The sequence below is a fragment of the Coenobita brevimanus genome, chromosome 111 (genome assembly GCF_032717465.1).
Source record: "Coenobita brevimanus isolate Jiangsu-jjx chromosome 111, ASM3271746v2, whole genome shotgun sequence".
NCBI lineage: Eukaryota > Metazoa > Arthropoda > Malacostraca > Decapoda > Coenobitidae > Coenobita > Coenobita brevimanus.
The window spans coordinates 8,744,469-8,772,046 of NC_137064.1; the positions used below are offsets into that span (position 1 = coordinate 8,744,469).

At 43.2% G+C, this 27,578-nt stretch overlaps 1 protein-coding gene across 1 annotated transcript in view; it reads left to right on the forward strand.

The window, feature by feature from the left end:
* Positions 1-27,578, forward strand: part of LOC145417891 (uncharacterized) — a 61,368-nt gene that overhangs the window by 16,646 nt on the left and 17,144 nt on the right. Inside the window, exon 3 of the mRNA XM_080286505.1 lies at positions 587-700. Within this exon, the coding sequence (XP_080142631.1) occupies positions 587-700 (114 nt within the window). The remainder of the gene's footprint in view (positions 1-586; positions 701-27,578) is intronic.

Sequence of the window (27,578 nt, forward strand, 5' to 3'; positions counted from 1 at the left end):
ACCATGATGAGACTGAACTTCAGTATGGTAAGGGAAATAAGGAAGCCAAAACAAAGAAGAAAAATAAACTTAACTAATTGGTATAAAGTTGAGGGGGAAAATGCCAGAATGATAGTACAATTAATAAGTAGCTTAGAGACCTTCACTATTATTTAAGGTACTTGTTGGTAGTGGAAAAAGTGTTGAAGGGCTGAAGCCCAGGATATCCATTGGAAGAGCATTAGAGGTGGTGGCTTTAAACAGATTTTTTACCTTGGTAGCTGATTGACATATGGGGACTTCAGGTCATGGATATGGCATCTTGAGTTGACACACACATCAGATTTTAAATAAGTGTAATTATTTTTTCATACTATGATGGTAATACCACTGTTTACTTAGCTACTTCATTTTTTTTTTTTTTTTTTTTGTATGAGCAAGAAGTTTTTAGCTGCTACCAGATAATACAAAATAATCCATTAATTAGGCATTTGTATAAGCAAGCATGTGTGTGAATCTCGACAGGCGGTCTTCCATACAGTGCAGTATAAAGTAGAATTATACTAATGTCCAGATGGACTTAATAACAACCATGTTTTCCCTGCAGGATGTGGTAGTTTACTGTGCTGAGAGCCCCGACTTTGACATCAATGTGCGAGACAATGCTGGATACACTCCTTTGCATGAAGCATGCAATCGTGGACACCTTGATATTGCCCAGGTAATTTTCTGCCCACATTTTTATTTTATTATTATTATTGTTTATATCCAAGGGATGGTTTGGGTCTGTTGCTCACATAATGCCACTCAGGGATGAGTGAGACTGGTCACTCTCATCTTAAATGTCAGGACCAACTTGTTTAGCCCCAGGCTCTTATGCTCCTCATGGGGCAACGTAGGATTGGATGATGAATGGATGGATGATGATGATAATAATAATAATGATAATAATAATGATAATAATAATATTTTTTTTTACATGTAATGAAAAATTTGAAATACTTTGTATGACAGTTAATCAATTTTATAGCCATGTCTGCATAATTATGATTTTGAATGATCATACAATTTTGCATCATGTTCATAAATTTATGATGAACAGGTAGTCAGCTGTCGGAATGTGAATCATGTACATTAATGAACAACAATATCCTCTCACTCGATGTAGTTCTTCTCTCGGGTGCCTGCCCTTTCCTTTCTTCCTTCCATCTTTCCATCCTTCCTATTCTGTCTTTCTTTCCTTCATTCTTTCCTCTTCCTTCTGTCTACAGGTGACTGTATAGTGAGTGACAAGCCAAATGGTTTCCTCTATACCAAGAAGCCATTTGCTATGCTGGGTGGTAACCATATAACCAGATTGTGGTGCCTGGTGGTTTAGTGGGCAATTCATCCCTAAAGTACTGATAGGATTGATCGATCCTTTTATAGAATTTGGCTTGATGCCGAATAGGATCGATAGAGGAGCCTTTGTACAAAACTGCAGACACTAGGCTCTGGCCCTATTTGATGTATATCGATGCAAACCAATGAGAACTAAGTCCTAAGTAGGGAGGGGGGAGGATTCGGGCCCCTACCCATGTTGGGGGGGGGTGATTCCCCCACCGCCCTCTCGCCACCTACCTCTACCCCAAACCTTTTGTTCACTCTCCCCCTCCCTCACTTGTGACTGGACTCACGGCTCCTCCTACCAACTCTATAAAGCTAATTTTTCCATGCCACACTCCCCCCACCATCCTCCCTCCACCTTCCTCCCTGATTCTCCCCCCTCCACCCCTTCATACTCCTTCCACTCCTTCATACTCCCTCCACCCCTTCATACTGCCTCCACCCCTTCATACTACCTCCACCTCCAGCTACTTTCTTGCTGTGGGTACATGGTAAACATTTGACATATGAAAATGATATACAGTATACATTTTCTGATGTGTAAAATCAAGATCTTTCTATAATAACAAAATTGATGTTGGTTCAATTTTTTTTTCTCGCCCTGTATGCAAGGGTTGCCAGTGTCAGTTTTTGACGATCTTTGACAGAATATAGCTCAGTAACCAGTTGGTCTAGAATGCTCTGGTTTGTGGCATGTGTGTAAATTCAAGCTCTAAACCTTGGGCATAACACTTTTTACTTCTGTAAGAGTTGAAAAATCAGCTCCATATGCAGGTTTTCAGGGAAGTTTGGTCGATTGAATTGCATATCCCAGGGGTTAAGGTGCTCCAATCGGATTGAGCCAGTGCAGGCTTAAATCCAAAGGATAGTTTCAGGTTTATTGCTCATGTAATGCCACTCAGGGATGAGTGATGCTGGTCACTCTCATCTTAAATGTCAGGACCAACTTGCCTAGCCCCGGGCTCCTACGCTTCTCATGGGGAAACATTGGATTAGATGAATGAATGAATGAAAAAACAAACAACACTATAAAAAAAACAGTGATGTTTTGGTGGGTAATGTTATTTTGTTGATGTACAGTATGTATATAGCCTATGTATGCACAGTATGTATGTATGCATGTACTGTACTACATTATGTACATAACAAAATGAGCCCCGACACAGGTTTTTAATGAAATTGGTATTGCCTATGATGATTAACCCCTTCAGTCCGAGAATATAATTTTTACTGCATACTTTTTTTGCTGCAAAACAATTTTATTTAAGTAAGGAAAGCACAGTAATAGTGAGGGATTTAATGAAGACAAAGTTAGGCAACTCCATTAATAGTGAGGGAGTTAATGAAAACAGTTAATTAACACATGGTTAGTGAGGGAGTTAATGAAGACAAGGTTAGGAAACCACTGTAATAGTGAGGGAATAAATGAAGATAAAGTTGGGAAACTACCCTAATAGTGAGGGAGTTAATCAAAAAGTTTGGAAACCACTCTAATAGAGGAAGTTAATGAGGGCAAAGTTAGGAAAGCACCCCAATGGCGTGGGAGTGAATGAAAGCATTGTTAGTTAAGCACCTTACAAGTGAGGGAGTTAATGAAGGATATATTTAACATGTCCAGCTACAAAAATTCTCATCTAAGTAAAACAAAAATTTAGATGAGTAAAGTATTAGAGATATCTTCAAGCTAAAAAGGGTGAATGGTACAGTAAGTGGAGGCATGGAAGGTCAAAAGGATGGCCATATATGATGAATGAATGTGTGGGAAAATTATTGGGAATGTGACCAATTCAGTTGGCCAAACTTTAGTAAATGTCTCACTCTTTACGGTTCTGTGTGGCACTCTGGACCTTACCTCACCCTACCCAGTGATGGGAAGGGATGGTCTGGATGATGATGGTTGTGAAAAAGTGAGGTGTGGAAATTGAGGAAGCAAGTAGCATGAAGAATAGAAATGGATAGATTACCTCCTTTATCTGATATCAAAATTCTATCTACCTGTATGTATCTATCTATCCATTGCCAGATGCCTTAATCCTGTAAGAGGTGGCCACAAACAAATCCCCTCTGTCGTCGTGTGCCCTGCCCTCAGCTCACACCCCTCTCACTCATATACGTCTCCACTCCATCCCTTCGTCTCATCCTTGGCCTTCCCCTCCCTCCTTCCCCCCTCCACCTCACTCACATACTCTCTCCTCACCAGCCTCTCCACATGGCCAAACCACCTCAGTGTGTTTCTCCTAACACTTCCTATCACATCCACATCACAATGCACCTTCACTTCCTCATTTGTCAGTCTGTCTCTTCATGTGACTCCACATGCTCCTCTCAAATAACTCATTTCCACTGCTGTCACTCTTGACTTCTGTCCCTCCAACAAGGTCCAAGCTTCACTTCCATACATTAGAGTTGGTGTCACAGTACGGTAATACCTCAATATACAATACCCTTAGATGTGATACCCTGGTGTAACGATAGGGGTAGAAATACCACCATACCCCGTCTATCGATGGCCAAACCCCGGTTAACGATGGGTTTTGATTTTTTTACCGATTTTGATGATATTTTAGACTAAAACTGTGTGTTTAGTTTGATTTATAAACTGCTTTTAGACTTGGATTAATGTGTTTTAGCCATAAGTGGGGTGAACATTGTCATTTTGGGGTACAGTTTATTAAGCTTGATTATTTTTCCAGATGTAAATTTGATGATTTTCAGATTTTATTATGTTGGTTTTAGTGGCTTATTTACAGGTGTTTGGCTTAGGTTAGGCTTAGGTTAGCTTGTTTTACATCTGTTAGGCCATTTAGATCAGCTCTAAACTTGTTTGGGCTCGTTTGGATGGGTTTTGGGCTGGGGGGGGGGGAACCCAAGGCTGAGAAATGCATCCGAATACTTTACATGTTAAAACTACCCCAATATACAATACCCTGCCTAACGATGGTTTTTTACCAAACCAATTGCATTATTAAACCAGGGTATACCTGTGTGTGTGTGTATATATATATATATATGAGGCGTCTAGAGCCACAGGGGCATCCCCACCAATATACTGGTTTTGAGTTAGGTAGGGGAGACAACAGGCTTAACTCTCTTCTCAGTGACAGCACTGGTTACCATACAAGATTCGGCCTTCTGGACAGTGGTAGAGGGGCTCAAAGTCACGTGGGTTTGTCCATGCTGCCGGGCGAACAAATCAGAGCAGGCAGGCATCTAAGCCACACAGCCCAAACCTATCAGCATTCTCACTCTGTGCCACTCCCCCAGAACAGCCAATCAGCAAGCGTGTGGCCCGCTCGGTGTGCTGGTGAGGCTTCCCTCCCGTGTTTACTGAGGTGTCTAATTATTGCGTATTCGATTTTTACCCCATTTATCGTGGATTATTGGTGACAAGATGAGCTGTTGTTATTGGGGTTGAAGGGGGGGTGACAAGATTAGTTCATCACATAGTTACAGTGAGGAGGTGGTGCCTATAACCTCTCGTAAGTGTCAGAAATATGTGGAGAAGTGGAAAAAGGTAGAAAGGAAGAGGAAAAGAGAGTGGTGAGGGGAGACTGCGGGAGGGGGCGTGGCACCGAGGAGGCAGAGGTGGATGTCGATCTCCTAGATGACGACCCCACCATTTAACCCCCCACTACCCCTTCTCAATTTACTTAAGCACTACACTACACTTTTTTTTTTTTGTGTTATTATTTCAATCTATTATGGTAGAGGAAAAATAATAACTGCATTGATTTCAGTTTTAGTTGTCAAAAACGTAAAATTACAGTAATAATTATTCGTTTATTAATATTAAGTGAACTGGAATCTTTAGTTAATAAAGTTTTGTACATTAATACATTCATTGATGTTTTTTCTGCTATGTTTTTAAATCCCTACAATATGTTATTATGCCCACTTATAAATTGGGGGTTTGGTTTACTGCCTATTTTGTGGTTACGGTTATTATTGTTTTGTATTTTTGGCTTTACATGTAGAGCATAGGCGCTGATGATCATTTTGATGTATAAAAGGTTTGTTTATTGCCTTCTGGTTATGACGTTGCCATAAACACAACTTTAAAGCGTCATAACTCAAAAGTACATTTTGGCGCCGATGCCCCTTTGGTTCTAGACACCTCATATATATATATATATATCATCCAATCCTACATTGCCCCATGAGGAGCGTAGGAGCCCGGGGCTAAGCAGTTGGTCCCGGCATTTAAGATGAGAGTGACCAGCCTCACTCATCCCTGAATGGCATTACATGAGCAATCAACCCCAACCACCCCTTGGATATAAATCTTCACCGGTTCAATCCGAGCGCAATAATTACTCACTAAACCACCAGGCGCCCAAATTTGGTTATATGGTTACCACCCAGCGTAGTAAATGGTTTCCTGGTGTAATATATATATATATATATATATACACACACACACACACACACACACACACAGTAATCCCTCCACTATCCGATGTAATAGAGCCAAAGGCATATCTGGAAAGTGGGTCCGTCCAGATAATGGGCCCCTGCCTTCTGGACTGCTACTTATGGACCCTGACCCAGCCTAAGTCAGAAAACCACCTACATAACTCTCGACCGGACATGCATAGCACCTATTTAAGATCCTATTCACACAAATAAGAGGCAGAAGGTATGAAATAAATGAAATGGAACCAGAGAATGAGGAATTAGAAGTGAATATGGAAAATATTTAGCAGTTGATGGGGTGATATGAATGGTAAAGTAGGGAATGTGAAAGTGGATGGAATAGTTGGTGAGTGGGGTGTGCCTGCTGTGATAGATGAGAATGGCAGTGCGTTAGTGGACATTTGTGCTGGGAGGGGGTTGGTGATAGCCAATACCCTCTTCAGGCATAAAATGATCCACAAGTATACATGGCGAGTGATGAGAAGGGTGGGTGGTGAACTGAATGAAAGGAAGGCAATGATTGATTATGTGTGTGTGGATGAAAGGATGCGAGGATGTGTAATGGATGCAAGAGCTTATAGAGGTTGGGGGAGTGGACTTTCTGACCACTACTTGGTGGTGGCCAGAATTAGGATACATGTAAGATGGAGGAATAGAAGAAGGGAAAGACGAGAGGAAGGAGTAGTTGCAAGGAGAGTGGAAAGGTTACAAGTGGATGAGAAAAAGGCAGAGTATAAGAGAGAAGTGGAGGAACGATTGGGCAAATATGAATTGGAGCAGATGGGGGACGTGGAATGTGTGTGCAGGATATTTACAGAAGAAATATGTGCAGCATGTGATGTGGTGTGTGGGAGGAAGAGAAGACGAAGGGGGGTGCAAGGAACAGTATGGTGGACTGAAGAGGTGAGACAGGCTGTTGCACAAAAGAAGAAAGCATACAATGAATGGATAAGAAATAGGGGCGTGGAAGAAGTTGAGAGGCGGAAGAGAGAGTTATATGTAGAAAGAAAGAGAGAGGTGAAAAGGTTAGTAAGAGAGAGTAAGAAGAGAGTGGATGAGGAATTTGGAAGGAATTTGAGTGTAAAGTGGAGGGACTGTAAGAAGATGTTCTGGAAAGAGGTGAAGAGAATAAGACAGGGTGGAAGTGAAGTTAGCAGGGGAGTGAAAGATAAAAATGGTAGATTACTAGGGGAGAAGGGAGAAAAAGTGAGCAGATGGAGAGAACACTTTAAGGAATTGTTGAACATACAGGATGGAAGTAATGCAAGTATAAGTGGCTGGGGAATGACTGGGAGAAGGAGGGAGGTGAGAAGACAGGAAGAAATCAGTAGGAGAGAAGTTGTGGAAGCAATGAAGAAAGTTAAATTGGGGAAAGCCCCAGGAATTGATGGAGTGTGTGGTGAAATGCTGAAGCATGGGGGAGAGATAGTAGTAGAATGGATGTGGAAGATGCGCAGATTGGCCTGGGAGGAAGGTATAGTCCCGGAGGATTGGAAGTCAGGTATAATTATTCCCTTGTACAAAGGAAAAGGGGAAAAAGAATTGTGTGTTAACCATAGGGGCATTAGTCTTCTTAGTATAATAGGAAAAGTGTATGGTAGGATACTTATTGACAGAGTTAGAGAAAGAACAGAGGAACTAGTTGGAGAAGACCAGGGAGGCTTTAGAAAGGGAAGAGGTTGTGTATATCAGATATTCATTCTTAGATCTTTAGTGGAAAAGTTTCTAGAGAAGGGAAATAAGTTGTATGCAGCTTTCATGGATTTGGAGAAAGCATATGACAGGGTGGATAGACAAGGATTGTGGAAAGTATTAAGAATATATGGAGTAGATGGAAAGTTGTTGAATGCTGTGAAGAGTATGTATGATGGTGCTAAGGCTGCAGTGTTTGTGGATGGTGAACTAAGTGAATTTTTCTCTTTGGAGGTTGGGTTGAAACAGGGATGTGTCATGTCTCCATGGTTGTTCAGTCTGTTCATGGATAGGGTAATAAAAGAGGTACAAGGTAGGGTAGTGGATGTTGGAGTGGCCCTGGTGAGAGAGGATAGTGTTTGGAAACTCCCTGTACTGTTGTTTGCAGATGATACTGTATTGTTGAGTGAAGACGAAGGGGAGCTGCAAGGCTTGGTAGATGAGTTTGGGAGAGTGTGCAAGAAACGGAATCTAAAGGTGAATGTAGGGAAGAGTAAAGTGATGGTCTTTGAGAGAGGTGAAGTCAGTGAATGTACAGCGAGGTTGGATGGTGAGGAATTAGAAAATGTGAGTATGTTTAAGTACTTGGGTAGTGTGCTGAGTAAGGATGGAGGTTTGGAGGGTGAAGTGCTTGAAAGGGTGCAGCAGGGAAGAAAGGTTGCTGGTTCTTTGAAAGCAGTGATAAGAAACAGGGAAGTGAGCATGGAAGTGAAAAAGTTACTACATGACAGTATTGTGATACCAACTCTAACGTATGGAAGTGAAGCTTGGACATTGTTGGAAGGACACAAGTCAAGAATGAGAGCAGTGGAATTGAGTTATTTAAGAGGAGCTTGTGGAGTCACATGGAGAGACAGGCTGACGAATGAGGATATAAAGGAGCGTTGTGGTGTGGATGTGGATGTGATAGGTAGTGTTATGAGGAATACACTGAGGTGGTTTGGCCATGTGGAGAGGATGGAGGGTGAAAGACTGACGAAGAGAGTGTATGTGAGTGAGGTGGAGGGGGGAAGAGGGAGGGGGAGGCCGAGGATGAGATGGAGGGATGGGGTGGAGAGGTATATGAGAGAGGAATGTGTGAGTTGGGAGCAGGGCAGTGAAATGGCAGGGGACAGGACGACGTGGAGGCGATTTGTTTGTGGCCACCCCAAACGGGATTGAGGGGCGGGGGACAGGACGACGTGGAGGCGATTTGTTTGTGGCCACCCCAAACGGGATTGAGGTGTCTGGCAATAGATAGATAGATAGACTATGGGATTCTTACAACACGTCCGTGGCCATTCGTTACGAAGGTTAACCCGCCTCTTCTAAGGCTCTGGCAGTGGTGAAAATGCTCTTGAAGCACATACAGTAATCCAGTGTTGTACTAATCCTTTGTACTATGAGTTATAATTGTTTAACACAGCACATACTGTTCTTGATTGCACCACACCAGTTTCAACCGCCAGTTTACACTCTGTACTTAATCTTTGCACTCTGAATTCTAATTTCATTACATTGCACAACACTGTAAATTTCTATGTGGTCTAGTGGCAAGGTATTACAGTTTATTCACTGTTTATTCACAAAAACGAGCACGTGCGGCATCCATCGAATGAGTGTCTACTCAGGATGGTAGTTAGGTGGTAACTGGGGAGGCCGAGAGGGACGGGGGAAGCAAGCAGTGAGCGTAAACACAGCTGGTCGGTGCAGCATGCCAATTTCAAAGTACGGTTGAAAAAAAATGTCAGATTTTTTTTTTTTTTTTGGTGGTGGTGGTGGTGGGGGGGGGGTCCAAAGGCTAGGGCCTAAAATGTCAAGTAAGCGGGGAGTCTGGATAGTGGGCGTCCGGGTAGTACGGGGATTACTGTATATATATATATATATATATATATATATATATATATATATATCTATCTATCTATATACCTAGGCTGCTTCCCCCAAGGAAAGGGAGGTAGCCGAGACAGGACGACTCACTCTCCATTTACTCATCCATTCAAACACATTCATTCGCATCTTAGCCCCAAAGGGGAGAACGGACAGATCCTCACTGCACCACACCGCACAAGGGTCAACTGCGCAATGCAATCAGTGACATCCGCAGCAGGGCCTGACAGCAGAACTGGTTTACCCGTGCTACATCATAACAGACCCATCCCCTTACCCGCACCTGACTGGACTAGCTGATCAGACCAAATGCGGGAGAATATCCCCTCAGGGCTGCGTCATCAACTGTTCATTCACAATTTCTCTCCATTTATTTCTGTCACGCACAGCCACTCTTCCTTGCTCAACAGACATCCCTCTCGCATCCATCTCACACTGTCCATCCATCCTATTCGTGGTCTTCCTCTCAACCTTACACCCCTCACATCAGATCTAGTTATCTTTTTCACCAATCGCTCATTATCCATTCTCTCCATATGCCCAAACCATTGCAACACCCTCTGCTCAACTCTACCAGCCATCTCCCGAACAACTCCAGTTCTCCTTCGCACTTCATCATTTCGCACCCGATCCATACGCGTCACCCACACATACTCCTCAGACATCTCATCTCCATTACATTCAAACTTTTCCTCTCTGCTACACCCATATTCCATGTTTCAGACCCATATAATGCAGTCGGTACCACAACACCCTCATACAGCCTTCTCTTTACATCCATTCTAAGCGAACGACATTTAAACACTTTTTTCATTCCTCCCAGCACCTTTCCTACTTCATTTATTCTAAACTTCACTTCTGCATCTATTCTTCCATCCACAGCAACATGTGACCCTAGATATTTAAAACAATCTACCTCCTCAAGCAACTCACCATTCAAAACTATATTCATCCCCCTACCATCTATCAACCTCGTACACTTCATCACTTTACTCTTATTCTCATTTACTTTCAATTTCCTCCTTTCACACACCCTTCCAAACTCCTCTACCAACTCTCTCAATCTCTCCTCTGAATCAGTCACCAGTGCAGTATCATCTGCAAACAGCAGCTGCTTCAGATTCCACTCTCCTCCATCAACATTTACCAGACTCAGACCACCTAAAACTCTTTGCATTCACCTCCCTTACAACACCATCCATGTAAATATTAAACAACCAAGGCGACATCACACATCCCTGTCGCAGCCCCACTCTCACAGGAAACCAATCACTCACAGCATTTCCCACTCTTACACACGCTCTACTATTTACATAAAAACTTTTCACCCCTTTTAGTAACCTACCATCAAGTCCATACAATCTTAAAACAGTCCACAAAGCCTCCCTATCAATTCTATCATACGCTTTCTCTAAATCCATAAATGCCCAAAACACATCCTTGCCTTTCGCTAAATACTTTTCACACACTTGTCTCACAGCAAACACCTGATCAACGCATCCCCTCCCTCTCCTAAAGCCACACTGCTCATCACTAAGGGGGGGGTACCCTCTCTAACTCTCATAATTAACACTCTACCATACACCTTACCTACAACACTCAACAGACTTATACCCCTAAAGCTAGTACATTCATACTTATCACCCTTGCCTTTATACAACGGGACCACACAAGCACTTGCCCAGTCAATTGGCACCATACCTTTCTCAAAGCACACATTCAACAATCTTACTAACCAGTCAACAATAGTCACTCCACCACCCTTCAGGCATTCCACAGCACACCCATCCATACCTGCAGCTTTCCCTGCTTTCATCTCCTTTACTGCCTTCTCCACTTCCTCCTTCGTGATCAAAGAATCATTCAACTCTCCCAACACATTTATTCCTTGCACCCTTCCATCCGCCACAATCTCAGCCACCCTTTCCTCCTCTACATTTAACAATCTTTCAAAATACTCTGCCCATCTCTTCCTTACTGCATCCATCTCAATTAACATCCTTCCATCCTCTGCTTTTACTCGTTCTTCCTTCCCAGACTCTCCCTTTCGCACCCTTTTCACCTCCTTCCAAAACATTTTCTTATTCTGCTGAAAATTCTCTGTCAGCCGCCTACCCCACCTCTCATCTGCTGCTACTTTAGCATCACGCACAGCCCTTCTCGCTCTATTCCTCTTCTCCTTATACCTTTCATATGACATCTCATCCTTCCTCTGCAGCCACACTTCATATGCACGTCTCTTCTCAGCGACAGCCATACTTACTTCCTCGCACCACCATTCACTTCCTTTTCTTACACCACCACCCACACGTCTCACACCACACACCTCTTCTGCATGCCCCACCACAGCACTCTTAAACAACTGCCATTCCTCCTCCACGCTGCCATTTTCCCGATCTTTCACTGCGTTCCACTCATCTTTCAAATTCTCCTGATACTCTATCTTTTTCTCTCTATTATCCAACTCACTCACTTTCAAAACCTCCCTGCCACACCTAACCCTCCTAGCTCTCATCCATCTCTTACCTACTCTTAACTTTCCCTCCACCAGGTAGTGGTCAGACATACCTCCACCCTCCCCTCTCAGAACTCTCACATCCAACAATCTTCCTATTACATTCCTAGACACAACCAAATAGTCCATCAAGGCTCTATCAACAACCCTTCCACCCTCCTGTCTCACCCATGTATACTTATAAATATCTTTCTTCTCAAACAGCGTATTCCCAATCACCATCTCTCGCTCAACACACATCGCTATCATTCGTTCCCCATTTTCATTTCTTCCAGGCACACCATGCATACCAACTACGCCTTCAACTGCTACATTTCCCACTCTAGCATTCAGATCTCCCATCATTACCACATTCACATTCGCTTCAAAACTCTGCAGACACTCATCAACATCATTCCAGAAAGACTCCCTCTCTTGTTCATCCCTTTCACTACCAGGCCCATATGCACTCACAAACACCCACAACTCATGTTCAAATTTCGCTTTCACCCACATCAGTCTCGATGACACCTCCTTCCATTCAATCACACATTGCTGAACTTCCGGACTCACTAACAATGCCACACCTTCTCTTGCCCTTCCTCTATCAACACCTGACAATCTTCCATTCACACTTCCAAACATAGATTCCCCCTTCCCTTTCATCTTCGTTTCACTCAAAGCTAACACATCCAACTTTCTTCTCACAAACATTCTCCCAATCTCCTCCCTTTTAGCCTCAATCGTACTACATCCACGCACATTCATGGACCCAATCTTCAGGGTACGGGGATAACTCCATCCCCCATCCCTTTCTCTGGCCTGTCTCTTTTTAGGAACTACAAAACAGAGGAGGGGGTCCCTAGTCCCCTCACCCCGCCCCTTTTAGTCGCCTTTTACGACACGCAGGGAATACGGTGGCAGTATTCTTCCTAACACAACCTGGCCGCAGAGTAGTAGTACCACCCCATAGTGCGGCCAGGTTGTGTCCCCCCCGCCACATATATATATATATATATATATATATATACATGGTTTGGACATGTGGAGAGGATGGGGGATGATAATTGGGTGAGGAAGGTGAGAAGTGTTAATATTGGGGGTGGGGTTACGAGGGGTAGACCGAGAAAGACATGGGACGAGGTCATTAAGTGTGACCTCAGAGTTAAGGGACTGAACAGGCAGGCTGCAATGGATCATGCAGCATGGAGGGCCGCCATTAGGTGACCAAGGCCGACGCATGCAAGCATGTTGAAGCCTTTAAAAAACGAAATGAACTATATATATATATATATATATATATATATATATATATATATATATATACTGTATATATATATAATCCCTCTAATATCCGAACATCCCCACTAACCGGACATAATCGTCCTGGGATCCAATATTCCCAAAATGGGCCAAAAACCGCAAAAAATTCGAAAAAAATCTGACTTTTTTCCCACCCGTAATTTGAAATTGCCGCCTGATGCCGAACAGCTGTTGCACCATGGTCCCTTCACCCCTTCCTTCCTCCCCCCTCCCCTGTCAGGGTTGCCATTTGGTAGATTACCAAGTGTGGGCCAATTTGGTAATGAAAAATTCGTTTGGTAATGAATCAGAATAATGCATTACCAGATGGATTTTTCACATGTATGAGGACACACAGGATGGAGATGGTGGATTGTTTGCTCTCTCTGATTAATCTGCTACCCTACATAGCATGGAAATAATCAACATGGTGTTAATTATAAGAGAGTGATTACATGTATTTCCACTTGTACATATAATTAGTGAAGAATAAATGCTAGCTTTACGAATTTGGTAATGAAAAGTTAAATTTGGTAATGAAAGTTGAGGGGATTGGTATTGTGGCCATTGCGATCTGGCAACTCTGTTACCCCGCCATCATCAACAGTCACAGCCTAACTCCGATCGAGAGCAAATGCTCATACCAGTGCAGGCCACAGGTGCTTGTTTTTTGTGAATAAACAGTGAATAAACTGCAATACCTCGCCACTAGAACACACAGGAATTTACAGTGTTGTGCAGTGTTAAGAAATTAGAATTTAGAGTGCAGAGGATTAACTGTGGACTGCAAACTGCCGGTTCACACCAGTCCAGGAGCCAGGGACTTGTAAGTACCCAGAATGTTTAATATTGTATAAACTCACCTCTAAAACCTCATTTTATGGTTCTTTTGCATTTATTTCAGTCTTTTGTGTGCCTTATTGGTGTGATTTGGGTCTTAACCCCTACACCGCGGGCTTGTTTACCAATGACTTGCGTGTCCCGCGGGGTTATTTGGGCTCCGACAGACTCTCAAAAAATATTTGCCAAAAATCAGTTATTAGTCCTAGAATAATAAAATTACATATGCTTATTGCACATACCTTCAGCTTTCTCCTGGAATGGTTGTTGAGCCTTCGTCGTTTACCGTAGGACTTGTGGAGACCTCTGAAGTAGGGTAACTAAGTCTCCACTTTACACTTCCCGACAACCCGTAATATGATTACCACAGCCAGATACAAACACTATAAACACTATTCTACCATTTTCAAGTAGTTTGGGATCCATACTCGAAAAAAAAAACACTGTGAAAGCAATGGAAATTACGAGCGCGTCTGATCGCCGCACTTGTGCTAGTTCGCTCTAGGCACTCTGTCATTTATTATTCATAAAACCCCTCACACTTTATATTTCTATTTCTATATCACACTTACATATATCTGGAGTCTTTCTCCATAAGTTTCCTTCAGTCGTATTAGTTTATTGTCACTGAAGTCATTCAATTTTTCAGTCAGTAAAATACGTAGAGAGCCACGGATTCACTCTCACTGTTATAACATAAATTATTTGTACTCATATTCTTATATTACTAATTACTTACATTACTATTTACATTTTCTATTCTATTTTCAATATTTACCCTTCTATTTTACTTACACTATGTTATTCACTGTCACTTTCAGTAAGATAAAACTATAATACACTGTTCAATCATATGAGCTGAACATCCATTGCTCTCACCTGCTATTTACACATTATTTACACATTATTTACACATTATTTCCAAATAATTCTGCTTCCACACTTGCACTGTTAGAACTGCTTCTGGCTGTGATAATCGAAGAAGCAGGTTACACAGAGGGGAACCTGGCATTCAGCGTACTGCCAAGAGGTGCGTTTATGCTCAGGTGTGCGGCATGTGGTATGCGCACATACCTGACACCTGCGAATTGCAGCCTTCCTTTTCCCTGTGGCAGGCATCAGCTCAAGTCTGTGCCGATCCATATACGCCCTCTGCTCAAGTTGGTCGGGAAGTGTAACTGGATGGCGTCTTGGAGTTGCTGCTTGCACCCTACCATATTTTTCCAGCAGCTGCTGGACACAAGTCCTGGCGAACAACCTCAGGGAGAAGGACTTGGGTGGCTTTACCTTCATCTTGTACAGGATGAAGGCGTTCAGCATCGTCATATCTATGAGATGCAGAAAAACTTTCCTGTACCACCTAGTATTCTTCCTGAGGCAGTCAATCTCACCAATCATCATGTCGGACTTGTCCACCAGCCGCATGTTGATATTATAGTCCAACACAGCATCAGGTTTCATCACAGGTTCGCCTGTCCTACGGTCGACCTTCCCACTGTCTCTCATCTCCCCCTTATGTACGGTGGTGAGCATGTGCACGACTCTCTTGTCATGCCACCGTATTGCCAGCATCTTCTCACACTTGCGTAGGTGCATGTCTCCTCGCTGCGAGTTTCCCGCCTCTGGGAATTTGGGGAAGTTGGCACGATTACTTTTCACAGTACCGCAGGAGCCAATGCCGTGCTCAGAAAGGTATTTGGCAAGTTTCGGTGCTGTATAGTAGTTGTCTGTATACAGCACATGATTCCCACCAAAATACTTTTTTAGGAGCACTTTCACTACACAGCCTGAGAAGCCAAGGGGGTGAGTTTTATCAAGATCGACAGTGTTGGCTGAATATACGACGAAGTCAAGGATGTACCCCGTCTTACAGTCGCACAGTACAAAGAACTTAATTCCAAAGCGATGGCGTTTGCTTGGAATGTACAGAACAAACCGAAGACGTCCTCTGAACAAAACCAAGGATTCGTCAATGACAACCTTCTGAAATGGGTGGAAGAATGACATGAACTTATTCTTCATTCTGTTCAGAATCTCTCGGATCTTCCAGAGTGGGTCGGTTTGGGAAGGTACATCATTATCGGCAAAGTGCAGGTTTCCCATGATGTTCCGGAAGCGATCTCTGGCCATGTACTTATTGAAGGTCGGTGAGGGTAGTAAGGGGTCCATGGACCAGTATTCTTCCAACTCTTGCTTCTTGGAGTGTGGCATAAGAAGCATGAGGGCAAAGAACACATACAGCTCCTGCACTCCCAGCATGGTCCACTGTTGCATCTTGGCTGCACCTGTACCACTAGCAGCACGTTGTGATTCGTACCTGTTGGTCTCATCACATACGTGCTGCATGACTTCGTCATCTAGGAAGGCCAAAAGGTAGTCGACACACTCAGCATTTTCGTCCATAGTGAAGGCAGGCTGAACTCCTGACGAGCTCTCATCGAAAACCAGGTTTTCGGGGACAAAATCTGACCCTTCCGTCCACGCGAAGGCATCCAGGATTCCCTGGTGTGGCGGTGTAGGGCGGGTGGTGGTGGTGGTGGTGGAGGTTGGCTGAGAGGGAGGCTTATCTCTGTCAAGGTCACTCTCACTGACCCTAGGTTGCCGTACAGCACTAGCAGCCCTTACCCTACTAGCTACACTACTTTTCACTCTCTTAGATCTACCTCTACCTTTACGGCCTGCCTTCACTGTTGATGCTGGTGGTGACTCCGACGACGAAGACTCCGGAGATAACTCAGCCGACGATGATGACGAGATGAGTAAAGCGGGGCTTGGGGAACGGGGAGGTGAATGCACTCGTGACTCCTGGCGGGCTGGGTCACTTGGGGGCATTGTTCTGGGGCTAACACGCTGCCTTTTCACTCCCTTCCCAAATTCTTGTCCTTCCTGCACTAAAGGCTCCTTTCCCTTGGAGCTAGACACTAATTCACTGGTAGAAGCACTTGTTGTCGCTGTTTCTGGCACGATAACCTCACCTGGCTCATCACACGATTCACCCGAATCGTAAAAGTCACTGTCCATCATTATCATGGACAATTCTGCAAGTTCTCGTGCCACTGCAGAGTCACTGAGGCCTTTCCTGTTTGCCTCAACACTTTTCTTTGGCGTAGAGGTCACGGGGCCCTTTGCAATGGGCGCAGAAGCGGCAGGAATGGCGGGGCGCGAGTGCGACATGTTGTCTCTACAGTGGAGGACAAGGAACTAAATGCCGCGGCTTATCTGAGAAGGGAAGGGTTGACAATGACACTTTAGGCTGACTGCTGCTAACTTACAGGCTAATTTTTTATAGGTAGAAAATCTCGGCAATAAATAAAGAAATAGGTAGTTCCAGGTGAATGTAAATGTCAATTAGGAATCTCCCTTCCTTTCTGATATATATTTTTATTACAGACATCGATTACAAGGCATAAATCAAAGGGGAAATTACCGTGGTAATGTAGCGAATGAATGCATGTGGGGTTTTGTCAGGTGATAATTAGCCAATTTCTGGAGTATAACACTATCACTTACCTGTTTTTTTTTTGGTATATATTATTGGGTAAAAATATAGGGCATAGGGCTTATTTCAATGGATGAAATCTGTGGAAAAAGAAGGGGGAAATTTCCGTAGCGCAGCGCGGCGTGGGAGGTGAGAGGAGAGGGTAATGGAGGGCAGGTAGGGAGGGGAGTCACGTAGGGGGTAAATCTGAGAAGGGAAGGGTTGACAATGACACTTTAGGCTTACTGCTGCTAACTTACAGGCTAATTGTTTATAGGTAGAAAATCTCGGCAATAAATAAAGAAATAGGTTGTTCCAGGTGAATGTAAATGTCAATTAGGATTCTCCCTTCCTTTCTGATATATATTTTTATTACGGACATCGATTACAAGGCATAAATCAAAGGGGAAATTACCGTGGTAATGTAGCGAATGAATGCACGTGAGGTGTTGTCAGGTGATAATTAGCCAATTTCTGGAGTATAACACTATCACTTACCTGTTTTTTTTTGGTATATATTATTTGGTAAAAATATAGGGCATAGGGTTTCTTTCAATGGATGAAATCTGTGGAAAAAGAAGGGGGAAATTTCCGTAGCAGCGCGGCGTGGGAGGTGAGAGGAGAGGGTAATGGAGGGCAGGTAGGGAGGGGAGTCACGTAGGGGGTAAATCTGAGAAGGGAAGGGTTGACAATGACACTTTAGGCTTACTGCTGCTAACTTACAGGCTAATTGTTTATAGGTAGAAAATCTCGGCAATAAATAAAGAAATAGGTTGTTCCAGGTGAATGTAAATGTCAATTAGGATTCTTCCTTCCTTTCTGATATATATTTTTATTACAGACATCGATTACAAGGCATAAATCAAAGGGGAAATTACCGTGGTAATGTAGCGAATGAATGCACGTGAGGTGTTGTCAGGTGATAATTAGCCAATTTCTGGAGTATAACACTATCACTTACCTGTTTTTTTTTTGGTATATATTATTTGGTAAAAATATAGGGCATAGGGTTTCTTTCAATGGATGAAATCTGTGGAAAAAGAAGGGGGAAATTTCCGTAGCAGCGCGGCGTGGGAGGTGAGAGGAGAGGGTAATGGAGGGCAGGTAGGGAGGGGAGTCACGAAGGGGGTAAAATAGCTAAAATGTCAACAATGGATGGGAGTACAGATGAGATTTGGAGTGCTGACTAGTGTTGGACATTGGCAGTACTGATAGATGATACAAGCCACCACTTGAGAGCCCGGGATAATTCAAAATAACACAGAATCACAAAAGTGACGCCCCGCGGTATGATCCATTGTAGCCGAGCGTCACGAAAGTGACGCCCCGCGGTTAAGGGGTTAAATAGGTGCTATGCATGTCCAGAGGGAGTTGAATAGGTGTTTCTCTGAGTTAGGGTCCATAAGTACAAGTCCATAAGCTGGGGCCCAATATCCGGACAGGACCACTATCCGGACCTGCCTATGACTCTATTACGTCGGATATTGGAGGGATTTCTTATATATATATATATCATCTCATCAGCCATTTCAGTGTCTACTGCAGGTCCGGCCGATCGCTACCGAAGTGGGGACGATACAGCAAATGTATCTGTACTAAGTGGCTTAGGCTGTCTAGTGGAGATTGTATGTAGGCTGAGAAGTGCTTGTAAGTGTAATTGTTGTCTTGGAATGGCTTTGGATGTGTGTGTAGTCTGTGAACCAAACATAATCAGCCCGCGCAAGCCGACTGGGTGCAATCATACTGTACAGTATGTGACACTGGTTCAACCACAGCACCCCTTGTGTCCGCCAATGCAGTACGTGGCCAGAAGAACGCTTCCAAAGTTTTTTGTCCTGGCGGGGCGAGAACCCTCGTTCTTTTGTGTATGAAAATGCACACTTTACTATTGTACCACAGCGGCTATATATATATATATATATATGTATTTTATGCAAAGAAGGAGGAACCAAAGGCTGGAACCCGCAAACTGTTCCATACAAGAAAAAATAAAAACAATACAATAGAGAGCCAAATGCAAGATCTTTTCATTTCAAGATGCCTGGACACACTGCTTTTGAAAGCTGGAGATCATAGGAAGTAGGAAGTACAGACAGGAAGATGGTTGCAGAGTTGACCTGTTGCATAAGTGAAGGACTGCATTAGAGAGTTGGACAGAAAAGAGATGAGAGTTTGTTGCTAGACAGGTGCTACGCATCCATCATAGTAGTGGAGGGGTGCAAGCAGATAGTTCAGAGGAGCAGTGACCATTGAAGTAGCAACAAAAGAGAGATAAAGATGCAGCAGTCTGGCAAAGAGACAGAGGTTGAAGGGAGCCAGTAAGCAGAGGAGAGTTAATGAGATGAAAACCCTCTGACTCCACCTTGTTGAGAAGAGGTGTATGTGGGGAGCCTCCCCACACATGAGTTGCACTACATGGGCGAATAAAACCAGAGTATAAAATCAACAACTGTGCAGGGATAAAGAATGCATGGAGTCGGCTTAGGACTCCTGAGCTCTTGGAAGCAGATTTTACAAGAGGTGTAATATGATCTTTCCAAGATAAGTTCCGAGAGAATGAAACCTGAAGTATGTTTAAAGATGATGCAGATACTTATGCAGATATATATATACATGAATACAGGCATACAGGTAAACCCCGATATACGATACCCCTTGACGCGATACCCTGGAATAGTGATGGGGGTAGTAATACCACCTCACCCTGCCTGTTGTAGGCCTACCCCCGGGTTTCATGATGGGTTTTGATTTTTTAAAACTGATTATGATGATATTTTAGACTTCAATTTTGTGTTTAGGTTGATTTATAAACTATTTTTAGACTTCCATTAATGTGTTTAGTCACAGGCGGAGTGAACACTGTCATTTGGGGTACGGATTCTCACCCATTAGACCAGGTACAAAACAGTGTGGACAACTAAGTGATTTAACAAAGAATATTCCATGCTTGACCATTGAACCTGTTGTAGAATACATAATAATATTTGAAATAAATGTTAATAATTATGAAAGCCTTAAAGAGTAAATATTTCATGCATTGGTAATAGCTGTGATATCGATAAATCATGTGTTTACATTCCGGCTGTTCAAGGGAAAATGCATTGAAAATACAAAGGAATTTATAAATAATTGTTGGAAAATAAGAAAACAGAAAATAAAGGAACTCAGCAACCAGAACAGTAACTAAACCACATAAAGAGGGTCCGTTGAAAAGGCTATCCTGATATGCATCATCAGTCGCATTCCCTGTCCAGAGAATTCCTCATGAAAACATCAACGCTTCTCCGTCACAACAGTTCACGCCTTGGATGATTCTCCGTCATTCATATATTATTATTTTGCATAAGAGATGTTTATTTAATTGTCCCAGGACCATCTGATGGTGGGATTGTACACAGTGCTGCTGCTGCTTCTCTACCGAGTTTGAATACAAGTTGGAGATTGCATTCATCAGTGGCCTTGACTGGGTACAAGTGAGATGGGCACTGGTTTTAGGCTTAGGTTAGCTTCTTTACAGCAGTTAGACCATTTAGATTGGCTTTAAATTTTTTTTTGGACTCATTTGGGTGGGTTTAGGACTTGGTTGGGGGGTGAAACTCAAGGCTCAAAAATTCATTCCAGTACTTTACATGTCGGCCCCAATTTATGGTACCCCACCTAGCTGTTGGTTTTTACATAACCAGTTGCATCTTTTAACCGGGTTTTGCCTGTATATACAGTAAGACTCACTATAACGGACTAATTGGGGCCCAAGCCATTCTGAAAAAAGTGAAATTCCAATAAAAGCGACATCTGGACTTCCCCCTGCTAACCCAGACTTTTTCCGATATATCAGACATTAGTCTGGATCACACCAATGGTTTTTAAACTGTTTTCACTAACATAGCAGTACTGTACTGTATTATACCTTCACTACAATAATCAAATGGTATGTACAGTATAATAAAACTGTACCGTACACTGATAAACATTTATTTTATTTATCTTATTGTGGTGAGCATAGCTGAAGTGGTCAGTCAGTCCAGACTGCTTCTGGCTTTATTGGACTTTTTCAGATACTGTATATGGGAATTTAGTCTGGTAGCTCCTCGATTCTGATAAAAGCGAATTCCGGTCTATTGAAGTCCTTTATATCGAGGTTTTACTGTACATACACGTACCTTATGTACACTTAAATGGTATGGCTGTGGAAAGAATGGGTGTAAAGATGGTGAAATGCTGCATGGTATATAAGTGCATTTGAAGGTGAGAGGAAGCATAGTAGGTCAAGAAGAAGACTAGCTCTTTTTTTTTTTTTTTTTTTTAATGCAGTGAAGCAGGAACCAAAGGCCAGAAGCCTGCAAGATTGTTTCTTCCAAGAAAAAATAAAAACAAAACAAGTGGTGTCAGAGTCAACAAACCTCGCCTAACAGCAGCTATTTTATTTTCAGTCATTTTCAAGTTATAGCCCTCTAAAAGTCCATGATCTTGTATTTGACCTTTTGAGGGTCATTTGAGGTCAAAACTCTTGGTTCCAAATGAAAGTCCATATGAGTCTTCCTATATTTTGATACTAGTAAGTATCTCTACCTTCAACCAGTTTCAAGTTCTATCCCCCTGAATATCTGTCACCTTGAGTTTGACCTTTCATGGTCACTTAAGGTCAAGGTCATGGTACTAATTGGAAATCCATATGGGACATCCTTTATGTTGATAATAGTAAACATCTCTCAATCTTCAGCAAGTTTTGAGTTGTAGCCCTCTGAAAAACCATGACCTTGAGTTTGACCTTCCAGGGTCACTTAATGTAAAAGGTCATGGTACCAACTAAAATTCCTCATGGGACTTCCTATATGTTGATAATAATGAATATTTGTATGCAGCCAGTTTCAAGATATAGCCCCCTGAATATCTGTGACCTTGAGTTTGATCTTTCAGAATCACTCAAGGTCAAAGGCCTTGGTGCCAAATGAAAGCCCATATGGGAGTTCCTGTATGTTGATAATAGTAACTTTCTCTATCTTCAACTGGTTTCAAGTTATAGCCCATTGAAAATCTGTGACCTTGATTTTGACCCTTCATGGTCATGCATTTATTTCCAAAATTTCATCACTTCCTTATGTGACCTGTGCCCACAAATCCTGAAAGTTTCATGTAATTTCATGCAGCCATTCTTCTGTAATGTTGCTAACAAACAAACACAAAAAGAGGCTCGACCAAAAACAATGCTGTACTTTGCCAAACTCCATCCGGGTGAGGTAATAAAAGAGAGCGAAACTCTATCTATCTATCTATCTATTGCCAGATGCCTCAATCCCGTTTGGGGTGGCCTCAAACAAATCGCCTCCAAGTCGCCCTCTCCCCCGCCATTTCACTCCCCTGCTCCCAGCTCACACCCCCCTCTCTCCTATACCTCTCCACCCCATCCCTCCATCTCATCCTCGGCCTCCCCCTCCCTCTTTCCCCCTCCACCTCACTCACATACACTCTCTTCGTCAGTCTTTCACCCTCCATCCTCTCCACATGGCCAAACCACCTCAGTGTGTTCCTCATTACGCTTCCTATCACATCCACATCAACACCACAACGCTCCTTTTTATCCTCATTCGTCAGCCTGTCTCTCCATGTGACTCCACAGGCTCCTTTTAAATAACTTATTTCCACTGCTCTCACTCTTGACTTGTGTCCTTCCAACAACGTCCAAGCTTCACTTCCATACGTTAGAGTTGGTATCACAATACTGTCATGTAGTAACTTTTTCACTTCCATGCGTACTTCCCTGTTTCTTATCACTGCTTTCAAGGAACCAGCAACCTTTCTTCCCTGCTGTACCCTTTCAAGCACTTCACCCTCCAAACCTCCATCCTTACTCATCACACTACCCAAGTACTTAAACGTACTCACACTTTCCAATTCCTCACCATCCAACCTCGCTGTACATTCACTGACTTCACCTCTCTCAAAGACCATCACTTTACTCTTCCCTACATTCACCTTTAGATTCAGTTTCTTACACACTCTCCCAAACTCATCCACCAAGCCTTGCAGCTCTCCTTTGTCTTCACTCAACAACACAGTATCATCTGCACACAACAGTACAGGGAGTTTCCAAACACTATCCTCTCTCACCATGGCCACTCCAACATCCACTACCCTACCTTGTACCTCTTTTATTACCCCATCCATGTACAGATTGAACAACCATGGAGACATGACACATCCCTGTTTCAACCCAACCTTCAAAGAGAGCCAAACTCAAGGTTTGTTTATTTTGAGATGCCTGGACACTGCCTTTAAAAGACTGGAGGTTACAGGCGAGAAGAAATTAGACAGGAAGACATTTTCAGAGTTGAATTCATGCTTACAGGAAGGACTGGGAGTCATGGTTAACTCTTGCATTAGAGAGTTGGACAGAAAAGGGATGAGAGTTTGCTGGTAGATGAATGCTACACACCCACCATAGTGGTGGAGGGATGCAAGCAGACAGTTCAGAGGAGCAGAAGCCATTGAAGTAGTGATAGAAAAAGAGATAAAGATGCAACTGTGTGGTGAAGTGACAGAGGTTTAAGGGAGCAAGTAAGAGGAGGAGAGTTAATGAGATGAAAACTTTTGACTCCACCTTGTTGAGTAGAGCTGTATGTGGGGAGCCTTCCCATATGTGACAGCTGTACACAGGAGTATCTAAAAGCAGCATATAGAGTCAACAACTGTGCAAGGGTAAAGAAAGCTTGGAGTCTGCTTATCATACCTGTAGCACCAGGTAGGGTAGTGGATGTTGGATGTTGGAGTGGCCCTGGTGAGAGAGGATAGTGTTTGGAAACTCCCTGTACTGTTGTGTGCAGATGATACTGTGTTGTTGAGTGAAGACGAAGGGGAGCTGCAAGGCTTGGTGGATGAGTTTGGGAGAGTGTGTAAGAAACTGAATCTAAAGGTGAATGTAGGGAAGAGTAAAGTGATGGTCTTTGAGAGAGGTGAAGTCAGTGAATGTACAGCGAGGTTGGATGGTGAGGAATTGGAAAATGTGAGTACAGTACGTTTAAGTACTTGGGTAGTATGCTGAGTAAGGATGGAGGTTTGGAGGGTGAAGTGCTTGAAAGGGTACAGCAGGGAAGAAAGGTTGCTGGTTCTTTGAAAGCAGTGATAAGAAACAGGGAAGTGAGCATGGAAGTGAAAAAGTTACTACATGACAGTATTGTGATACCAACTCTAACGTATGGAAGTGAAGCTTGGACGTTGTTGGAAGGACACAAGTCAAGAGTGAGAGCAGTGGAAATGAGTTATTTAAGAGGAGCCTGTGGAATCACATGGAGAGACAGGCTGACGAATGAGGATATAAAGGAGCGTTGTGGTGTTGATGTGGATGTGATAGGAAGCGTTATGAGGAACACACTGAGGTGGTTTGGCCATGTGGAGAGGATGGAGGGTGAAAGACTGACGAAGAGAGTGTATGTGAGTGAGGTGGAGGGGGGAAGAGGGAGGGGGAGGCCGAGGATGAGATGGAGGGATGGAGTGGAGAGGTATATGAGAGAGGGGGGTGTGAGTTGGGAGCAGGGCAGTGAAATGGTGGGGGACAGGGTGACTTGGAGGTGATTTGTTTGTGGCCACCCCAAACGGGATTGAGGCGTCTGGCAATAGATAGAATGATAGATAGCACCAGTCGAGCAGGGCAGTAATCCCAAGGAGGTTGGAAAGCTGATGACAGGAAAAGCCGGAGCTCCTGTTTTGTCAGCCCTTGGGTCTAGTTCCTGACCATCCCCCTTTTCAGTAACACAGAGAGTAGGCCAGCATGCTCTCCAATACAAGTTTCTTTAAATTTCAACACCAAACTACATGCACATTACACACTATGCTCCTCTTCAAAATTAAAACAAAAAAATGGCATCCAATAATTAAGCCTCGGAGTCCCGGAGGGGGGCATAAATGCCCCCACCATCCACTTCTCTCCTGGTGACAACACAACGAGCTGCCTGGAGCCACTTCTTCTGCATTTATGCAACATTTGCGGCCTTTCCTTTAACATTCCCTCTGTTGAGCATCACCTCTCTTCCTCTAAACTTCACTTTCTCTTCTTAACTGAGACTCAGCTGTCCTAGGCAACTGATAGCAAAGCCTTTTCTGTATCCTCCTACATTCTCTATACTCATTTCAAAGCCAAAGATGGCTGTTGTGAATATGTACACAACACTTATCTTGGACTCGTGTCCTTGAACTTTATTCTTCTGAATTCTCTACTCTCTGGCTTCGGCTTTCCTGTCATTCTCTGACTAAGTATATCTGTGCTGTTTACATATCCCCTGATTCTACTGACTATGAAAAATTCTTCGACTATCTTACTTCTGTGATGGAACACATCCTACCCATTTCTACTGTCTCTGAAATCTCCATTCTTGGAGATTTCAGTATTCACCACCACCTTTGGCTTTCGTCTCCTTTCACTGATCCACCTGGTAAACAAGCCTACATCTTTTCTATGCTTAATGACCTAGTGCAGCTTGTACAGCACCCTACCATTATCCCCGAGTGCCATGTAGAGAGTTGTAACATACTTGACCTCTTCCATACAACTAATCCTCCAGCCTACACTGTTAATCTTTCTTCTCCGTTGGGCTCCTCTGATCACAACCTTATCACCTTAACCTGTCCTGTTGCTCCAGTACGGCCTGTGAATCCTCCAAAGAGACGTCATCTGTGGCACACTGGTGCTGGTGATTGGGAGGCCCTCAGGCAGTGTTTGTTTGATTTTCCTGGAATGATTGTTGCTTCCATGGCTGGGAGCCATCTGTGTGTGCCATGTGCATTACTGAGGTCATTTTCTCAGGCATGGAAGCATACATTCCATTCTCATATCATTTGACTAATGTAAGAAAGCCTTGGTTTAATCACACTTGTTGTAATGCTGTCCACAACAAGGAGAAGGCAAGGTGCCAGAGCCTACCCACCCCTGAATTACATCTTTTCTGTTTCTGTTTGGAATTGTGCTAAGTCTTCTCTTTGTTCTGCTAAAAATAATTTCATCCGTACTAAATGTTCTCAGCTCTCCAACTCGAATTCTTCCTGCTCCTTCTGGCACCTTGCCATAAACCTTTCTAACAACTTTACCTCATTATCCTTCCCTCCTCCTTTCTACTGTGATGGCTCTGTAGCTATTTCTTCTACTGATAAAACAGGTCTCTTTGCACAGACTTTCTTATTCAATTCCACCTTAGACATTTCCATTGCTGTTTCTCCATCACTTCCCCCTTCCAACTTCCTCATGGCTGACATTAAGATTTCTTCAACTGATGTATTTTCTGCCATCGCTGGCCTCAATACTAACAAGGCATATGGGCCTGATAAAGTCCCTCCTGTTGTCCTCAAGAATTCTGCTTCTGTGCTTACACCCTGCCTGGGTAAAGTCTTTCACCTTTGTCTGCCAACTTTTACCTTTCCTTCTTGCTGGAAGTTTGCTCTCATTCAACCAGTCCCAAAGAAGGGTGACCATTCCCAACCCTCTAACTATTACCCAATTGCTTTAACATCCTGTGCCTCAAAAGTTTTCGAGTCAATTCTTAACAGAAAAATTTTAAAGCATCTTTCCAATCACAACCTTCTTTCTGATCGTCAGTATGAGTTCCGTCAGGGGCGCTCCACTGGCGATCTTCTCACCTGCCTCTCAGACTCGTGGTCATCCACCATTCGGAACTTTGGTGAAAGCTTTGCCATTGCACTTGACATCTCAAAGGCTTTCGATCAAGTCTGACATAAATCTTTAATTTGCAAAATGCCCTCTCGCGGTTTCTTTCCTTCTGTCTGTACCTTCAACTATAGCTTCCTTTCTGGTTGTTCTATGGCTGCTGTTGTAGAATGCCTCCGTTCTTCTCCTAGATCTATCAACTGTGTGTTCCTCAAGGCTCTGTCGTATCACCAACTCTCCTCCTTTTATGCATGAATGACCTTCTGAGCTGTACATCTAATCCCATCCACTCTTTCGCTGATGATTCCACCCTTCACCTTTCCATTCAGTACCCGCAATATCCATCTCAGCAGTTACTTCATCAAACAAGGGATGAGGCTATGGAACCCCTAATGTCTGACTTGGCTCATATATCTGAGTGTGGTAAAAGTTATTTTGTTGTTTTTAATGCATCAGAAACTCGGTTTTTACAC